Source organism: Mytilus californianus, unplaced genomic scaffold (genome assembly GCF_021869535.1).
Source record: "Mytilus californianus isolate M0D057914Y unplaced genomic scaffold, xbMytCali1.0.p SCAF_8, whole genome shotgun sequence".
NCBI lineage: Eukaryota > Metazoa > Mollusca > Bivalvia > Mytilida > Mytilidae > Mytilus > Mytilus californianus.
Window position 1 is genome coordinate 12,564,127 of NW_026262734.1, and position 7,937 is coordinate 12,572,063.

Here is a 7,937-nt window from a genome sequence, read left to right on the forward strand (position 1 = left end):
GATATACTAATTAGAAACTTAAGCTATTAGAAAGTACCAAATGTATGCATAAATTTTAGCAGAATTTATTTTCACAAATTTTCATTTATCCGCCCAAAATAAGCGAAAAATAACCTGCTATACGGTACTTGGACCACTCATCAACTGACACCCCCCCCCCCCCCTAAATTGCTTTTAGTATTGGAGAAACATACCTATCCAAGAAGACTAATCTTTGACCAATGAATCATGAAAATGAGGTCAAGTTCACGTGAACTCTCCCAGACAGACATGCACCTAACTATCATTCCATGCACCAATCATAGTTGACCTCTTGCATATAGTATCTGAGAAACAGACTCAAACATGAAAAAATAACATTGACCAATGAACCATAAAAATGAGGTCAAGTCAGATGAATCCTGTTAGATAGACTTATACTCCTTACAATCATTCCATAAATCAAATATAGCTGACTTATTGCTTATAGTATCTTAGAACAGGACTTAACCACAAAAAAACTTAACATTGACCAATGAACCATGAAAATGAGACAGACATGTACACATTACAATCATTCCATTAACCAAATATAATTGCCTTTTTAATTTTGAAGCTCTGAAAAGTTTAATATGTCTTGCTTTCCAAACTTTTGATGTTAAGAGTATCTGATGTACCGGTAGATACTTTTATTGTAAATATTCAACAAAATGAAAAGTGGTATTGTGTAAAAACTGCAAGACAGACAAAATAAATGTGCTAAGTAGAAAATTTTTCTGAGAGATTTATTTTCACTTAATGATTAGGATAACACCATGAAAATATCCTTCCACTTTTATTTTGATCTTTTAGGAATTCAGTAGAAAAACATGATAAATGCAAAGTATTCAATTACATTTTATAATGACATCATAGAGTAAATGCTCATATAACTGAATTATGATTGTTTCTTTGTTATTGGTCCATGAGTGACCTACATTGGAATATATCTATTGTGTTGTATTGTCTTGTACCTGATATGGAGATTTAAAGTCTAACAGAGGTAAAACAATATGACTTATTGTTCAAAGTGCAGGATTTTATTATGTATATTCACAGAAAAAACAAAATTTGGACAATTAGATGTCTGTTTTATTGCACTATTATCAACAACAGAATGTGCAGACATTACAAATAAATATGAAAAATGTATAAATAATAATTACAGTTATAAAATCTCAGTGAAAATATTGACCATTTGATAACATTTTGTTCATTTGAAAATCCTTTTTAAGGCTTCTATTATGTATCAAAGACAGAATGGCAGTACAAAAGTAACATTGACTTTCACATTTTATCATTGATTATTTTGATATTCCACAATTATGTAGGATAGTCCAAGGTATGACCATAATCTATTAAGTTTAAATACATTAAAAATTTCCACAATTTAAAGCTCAAATGACAATTTACAAAATGTGCAAAACATGAAACAGTTATCTCCCTTGGGTATTGAAATTTTACAATCCTGCTAAAATTTGAAATTTCTTCAAGATTTTTTGAAAAGAATTCATTTCCTACATGCTTAGGTAGCAATACACAGTTAGAAGTTTAGTTTCGCATTATGGCCATGGTGAATTTTTTAAATATGAAAGTTTTTGTACAATAAAATTGATTTTTAGATAATTGAAGAATAATATAGCCTTCTTAGTGGGTTTATATGAACATTTAGATTGTTTTTAGCATGTTTTATAGGCCATTTTTCTGTTTGACAGTCCGTATTTTCCTATCCGTACCGCCCATAGGTCCATAAATTATTGTAGTGTTTATCAACAAAGATTTTGCGCTCGATCTTTTCAATTCAATTTTATGGAAAAACGAGCAGAAATGCATATGTTTTTTTTTTGACCTCTTGATAGATATATGTCTATGGATTCAGGAAAGGTATCACTGTAATTGATTGAAATTTTCCTTTGGACCAAATTTTGGAGACTTTTGTGACATGTTCACCCCCTTTTTTTGCAATATTTTGTATCAAAGAAATGCAGATTGTTGCCATGGTTACACCCAAAAGAGATAATATTTCACCATTATAACCATTAGAAATCAAATCTATGGAAGATTTTCTTTCTATAAATATACACATGCATAACACAAATATTAAGCCTTATTTGTTAGAAAGGAAGGGAAAGAGGGTGTTTAAAAATTATGAGTGTCAATTTTAAGTTTTTTTCCTAACTGTGTATTGCTACCTTATGGCATTTGACAAAGCACAGAATTGCTTATTTTTAGACAAATCATACCACAAATCTATTGATATTTAGATTATAGATACAATTCTGAGGGAGAAACATCTTTTAGTATGACAATATATGTTAGTTTTGTTGTTTATTGTCCTTAGCAACCAATATAGACATTTTGACACAAAGACTTGGTTCGGTCATAAATTGATACTTTATTGGCTACCCCTTGGAAAAGAAACAATGCGCGTTATGTAGAAACCTCAGAAGGGAAAGCTTTATATTTTTTCATGCGACTAAATCAAATTTATTATTTTAGCAAGTATAAAGTCACAATTTAGCATGAATTAAGTCTAAATTTGTTCCCGCTGTTATAAATTAATTCAGTATTTGCTATATTTTAACCAAGGCTTTGGTATGCTAATACACAACAAAATTGACATTCTAAAGCCTTAAAATAGCTTTAACTTGTAAAATTTGTCTACTGTTAAGGTTAATTTAAGTTTTTAATAAAGAAAAGACAAGCACAGAAGGTATAGTTTAAGAAATTTGACTAAAAAAGGAGAATTTACACTTTGACATGGCATGTTTCACCAAATCACTTTTTTGTTGCATTTCAGTGTCAACTGCTAACCTTCATAAAATATTTATTTCTGAACCAATTTTCAAAACTAGCAGGCCAATTTGCTCGTTTAAGCTAGCAGAACACAGAAATTCATTTAAAATGGAATTGGAAAAAAAAATGTTTATCCTTAAGGTAGCAATACACAGTTAGAAGTTTAGTTTCGCATTATGGCCATGGTGAATTTTTTAAATATGAAAGTTTTTGTACAATAAAATTGATTTTTAGATAATTGAAGAATAATATAGCCTTCTTAGTGGGTTTATATGAACATTTAGATTGTTTTTAGCATGTTTTATAGGCCATTTTTCTGTTTGACAGTCCGTATTTTCCTATCCGTACCGCCCATAGGTCCATAAATTATTGTAGTGTTTATCAACAAAGATTTTGCGCTCGATCTTTTCAATTCAATTTTATGGAAAAACGAGCAGAAATGCATATGTTTTTTTTTTGACCTCTTGATAGATATATGTCTATGGATTCAGGAAAGGTATCACTGTAATTGATTGAAATTTTCCTTTGGACCAAATTTTGGAGACTTTTGTGACATGTTCACCCCCTTTTTTTGCAATATTTTGTATCAAAGAAATGCAGATTGTTGCCATGGTTACACCCAAAAGAGATAATATTTCACCATTATAACCATTAGAAATCAAATCTATGGAAGATTTTCTTTCTATAAATATACACATGCATAACACAAATATTAAGCCTTATTTGTTAGAAAGGAAGGGAAAGAGGGTGTTTAAAAATTATGAGTGTCAATTTTAAGTTTTTTTCCTAACTGTGTATTGCTACCTTAGATTTATTAAGGCAGCAATACTTTATTCATTGCCCAAGCCATCAAAATTCTTGTCGAGAAACAGTAATACATTACAACTGACTGAATTGAAAAAAAAGGTTATTTTCTGTAACAAACATGGTCTAACAGTATGATTTATTTCACATAATTTGACAGATGTATTTCCTTTACAATTTTCATATTATCTTTCTCCACACATGTAGTAAAATTCTAATTTTTCTTGTATTCTATTCTTTCTACTTTCACATCATCACTTATCAGTTTATATACATAAGCTACAACTGTTGACTGCTGAATGTCTAGAATCACAAATGATGAAATCACATTGCTGAAAAACAGAAAGAAATTTCTATTTTAATTGCATATAATTATAATCTTACTCAAATTTATACATATTCAATGTTAAGATTTTGTGTTTTAGACACCTTCTAGTATGCTTAAAAGACTTCAACTATGATACTGAATTGTTACATAAATTAAACAACATTTTGCTCAGTTTTTAGTTTTCTATGTTGTGTTTTGTGTACTGTTTGTCTTTTCGTCGTTTTCGTTTTTTGTCATTGCATTTTCGGTTTGTTTTTCGACTTCTGAGTTTGAATATCCCTTTGGTATCTTTTGCCTCTCTAATATAAGTACAGCACTTTTCCACATTGATAGGTAATATTTATAATAAGTAAATAGATAATTTTTATTTCAAGCAAACTTGTTTTGACCTCATATTTCTGCTTATAATTAAAAGCAAGACTTCCAACTGATTAGTGAATTATAATAATATACTAGTATGCCATTGTTTGTTTCTGAGAAATTGATTTAATCTATATGACTCAAAAACATTTCTGTCATGGCAAAATAATCCTTTGAAGGTCATCCTTCAAGATAAATTCACTGCTGAACCCCCTTTTGTGCACTTGTGTCAGGTTATAATTAGCAATACAACTTCCTGGAAACATAAAGTTTTATATACATTGTGGCTAACGACAAATATTTAATTACCTGTCCAAAGCATTATATGCTCCTGTGGCCGAACCTGGGTTAATGTAGAATTTATTTTCATGTTCAAATGCCTCAAACTTATGTGTATGTCCAGAAATGAGAATATCCACATCTAACTGTCGTTGAACCATTGCTAAGCTTTCTGTGTCACCCCACGGTACCACCTGATGGCCATGACATAAACCAATTCTAAATTGTCCTACTGTAACAACTTTCTGCTCTGGGTAATTCAGGTTCTAACAATAAAAGAGAATATTTATGTATAAATTGTAAATAGAACATTACAGTTCACACATTGTTTTTTTTATGAAAACCTCAGCTTCTCAACAGTTGAATTTTTCAGCACAAGTCAGGATAATGTATACTTTTAACATGAAATGACTGCCACTTTATTTGTACTTTCAAAAGACAAAATAGCTATGAATGCTTGAAGTTGCAGAATTTAACATAGAAAGCAATGGGCTATGAATTAGTGATGTTATTCCATACATATGGGTCATGATTTTCAAAAGACTTCAACACATGAATGGGGGATGTTTTTTCAAATTCCAGACACACCCCCTCCCCCACGCCCCAGTGTTTACATGTCATTTCTAAAATATTATGCTTATAAACTTACTATTTGTTGATCATGTTGATGAGAATAATATTATACATGCATTTAATTAGCCTCACATACATGTAGATTCTTACATTGGTACCAACTTGGATTATCGGATTTATCCAATCGAGATAATTTAACTATTGAGATCGATAAATCTGATAATTCACGAGTAACTATGTGAGAATCTGTTTCTCTAATGACTATCAATAAATCTTCATTTTTGATAAACAAAAACCCCCTTCGAGTGCCTTCCACATTCCTGATTTCTATGTCAAACAAATATAAAGTTGTCAATTTCTCTAACACCTGTTAGAACATTTTGATTCACCCAGAGAGCTCGTAAAGGTTATAACCTTTTAACTTAGCCAATTATCTACTGAGATCATCGGCAACCAATTGATGATTTAATTGTTTTAAACAATGGGTCCAGAAAGGGTTAAATTGCCAAAGAATTAGAGAAATGTATGTTTCATCCTGGATATACATACACGTACATGAAAACATGTATATATGTTAAAAAGCAAACAACAGTCACTTTAGCTATGTTATCCTTATATAATTACTATTGAAAGAATACAACAAATCAAAACCAGATAGTCTTCATCTTTGTTTCTGTATTTTGGTGCAAATCATTTTATTAGTTTTAATACATGTAATACACTAACCTCATCAAAGTCTCCTCTGACCACATGGACATCACTGGCCAGTGTTTTCAGATAGTCAAATGATTCCTTTGTACATAGGTTCCCTGTGCACAAGATATGTTGTATTTTACCAGGAACCAAGAGTTTCTTAAATCTGTTGGGCAAACTATTACACCTGTGTGGAATGTGTAGGTCACCTAATACCAACACCAACTACAAATAAAGATACGCGTAAAAATAAGTCATGTATGTCCCCTTAAAAATAAGGTTTAGAGTTTACATACATATGTAAGAAATGTAAAGGATTTAATATTTCATCAATAATTTCTAGGTTATTTTTTTTCTCACAGTAATAATGAACATTTTCTTTTCAATTTTCAGGCATCATTCTTAAACAATTTATCATGTTTATAACTCATTCTTCATAAACATGATACATGTAAATCAAACATTAATGGTTACCAGTCTTCTTATGGAGTGAATATTTCTCAGTTAGTTAGATATATGCATGATAGCAGCAAAGTTTGGGATTTTAGTGGACATTATAATTTCATCACTAAACAAACTTTTACAGCAGAATTATTAAATATCACAAATTGGTCAAAACTTATACATAACTGTAAATAGATAGGTTTAGATATGAAGTAATATGAGTTATTTCCCTTGACTGCCATGTTTGAAGTGTAACTGGTTGATTTTATTATCAAACTAACCAAATTGAAACATCTAAGAAGACATCTATTAGATCATATTGATGAATAATGAAAGGCTTAAAGAAATTAAAATTTTTAAGAAAACCCAACTTTTTCTAGAGTCTAGACTCTGGAGGTCAGTATAACAACTTGAATTTGGCTGATTTGAGAGAAATTTGTGCACTTTATATAATAAACTTCCAACATGGTGACAAAAGAGAAATAATTCTTGCTCAAATTGTGTCAATAAAAAACTATATCTATATGAAGATTTATTGAGAAAGAAGGAGTCCACCTGCAGGAGTTTAATAAAAAGTAATGTTTTAATTTACATCCAGCTTTTTACAGAAATATAAAAACGCTAATATGTTTAGTAATTCTTATTACAGGTAAGAGTGTAGGCATCATAATTCATATCAGCAGTTGGAGTATTTTAAGCTTGCTTTCAGTAACTACATGAACTATAAACATTCTATCATATGGCGTACACAATATTTGTTTACTATTAATTTGTTGGTAAATTTTGGTGTTTTTGTAACCTATTACATGTTTACCCTTACTTTAGAGTTGAGTACTTTTCTTTTACTGATTTTATGTGTTAGTCATTGTTAGTCCACTGATCAAGATTAAAGGGGTATAGGGTTCATATAAAAAAAAAATAGTTTTAACACTCGCATATTAATGTGCCTATCCATTACCAAATGCCAGGAATCTGGTCAATGGTTTCACAAACTGTTTAATGTATTAATTCCTGAACTTTCAAATGCATAATGTGCGTTAGGAGTGATTGAATCAAGTGGTTGTCGTAGGTTCATGTCCGTCATATTTGTTTTTTTATCATAAATTGTTTTGTTATAAATTAGGCCGTTAGATTTCTCGTTTGAATTGTTTTTACATTTTTCATGTAGAGGTCTTATCAAGGATTTGTATAGTTGATAATTCTTGGCTTTTATATAGCCAACTATATGAATAGGTTTATTCTCATTGTTGAAGGCCATACAGTAGCCTTTATTTGCTAATATCTACTTCATTCAAAATCTGGTGGAGAGTTGTTTAATTGGCAATCATACCACATCTCCTTATTTTTATATTATGCCTTTAAGGACAATGTAAGTGATAAATTATGAGCTTTTTGACTGACACACCCCCTTATTATCGTTTCTTCCTTTCAGTCTTGATAGTAGCCCAGTATGCTCATGATGAAAAATTAGATTCAGCATCAATTATCATCTTATTTTTCTAGTTTATATTAATTAGAATAACTCAATTCATTTGAGTTTTAGTGGCTTAATGATATTTACCATTTTCCTAAATATTTCAACTTCCTGTCATGTGTGTTGCCGAAAATGTAAAGAAAGAGAGCTTTTGGTTGGTTGTTTAAA

At 30.3% G+C, this 7,937-nt stretch overlaps 1 protein-coding gene across 1 annotated transcript; it reads right to left on the reverse strand.

Annotated features, from left to right (window-relative positions):
* Positions 1-1,088: 1,088 nt before the first annotated feature.
* Positions 1,089-7,903, reverse strand: LOC127712093 (vacuolar protein sorting-associated protein 29). The gene is made up of 5 exons (XM_052218302.1): positions 7,857-7,903; positions 5,885-6,076; positions 4,616-4,851; positions 3,619-3,950; positions 1,089-1,542 (listed from the first exon to the last, which is right to left on the reverse strand). Exons 1-4 carry the CDS (start codon positions 7,857-7,859, stop codon positions 3,833-3,835), a joined length of 549 nt encoding a protein of 182 aa, XP_052074262.1. The 5' UTR covers positions 7,860-7,903; the 3' UTR covers positions 1,089-1,542; positions 3,619-3,832.
* Between the last annotated feature and the right edge of the window lie 34 nt (positions 7,904-7,937).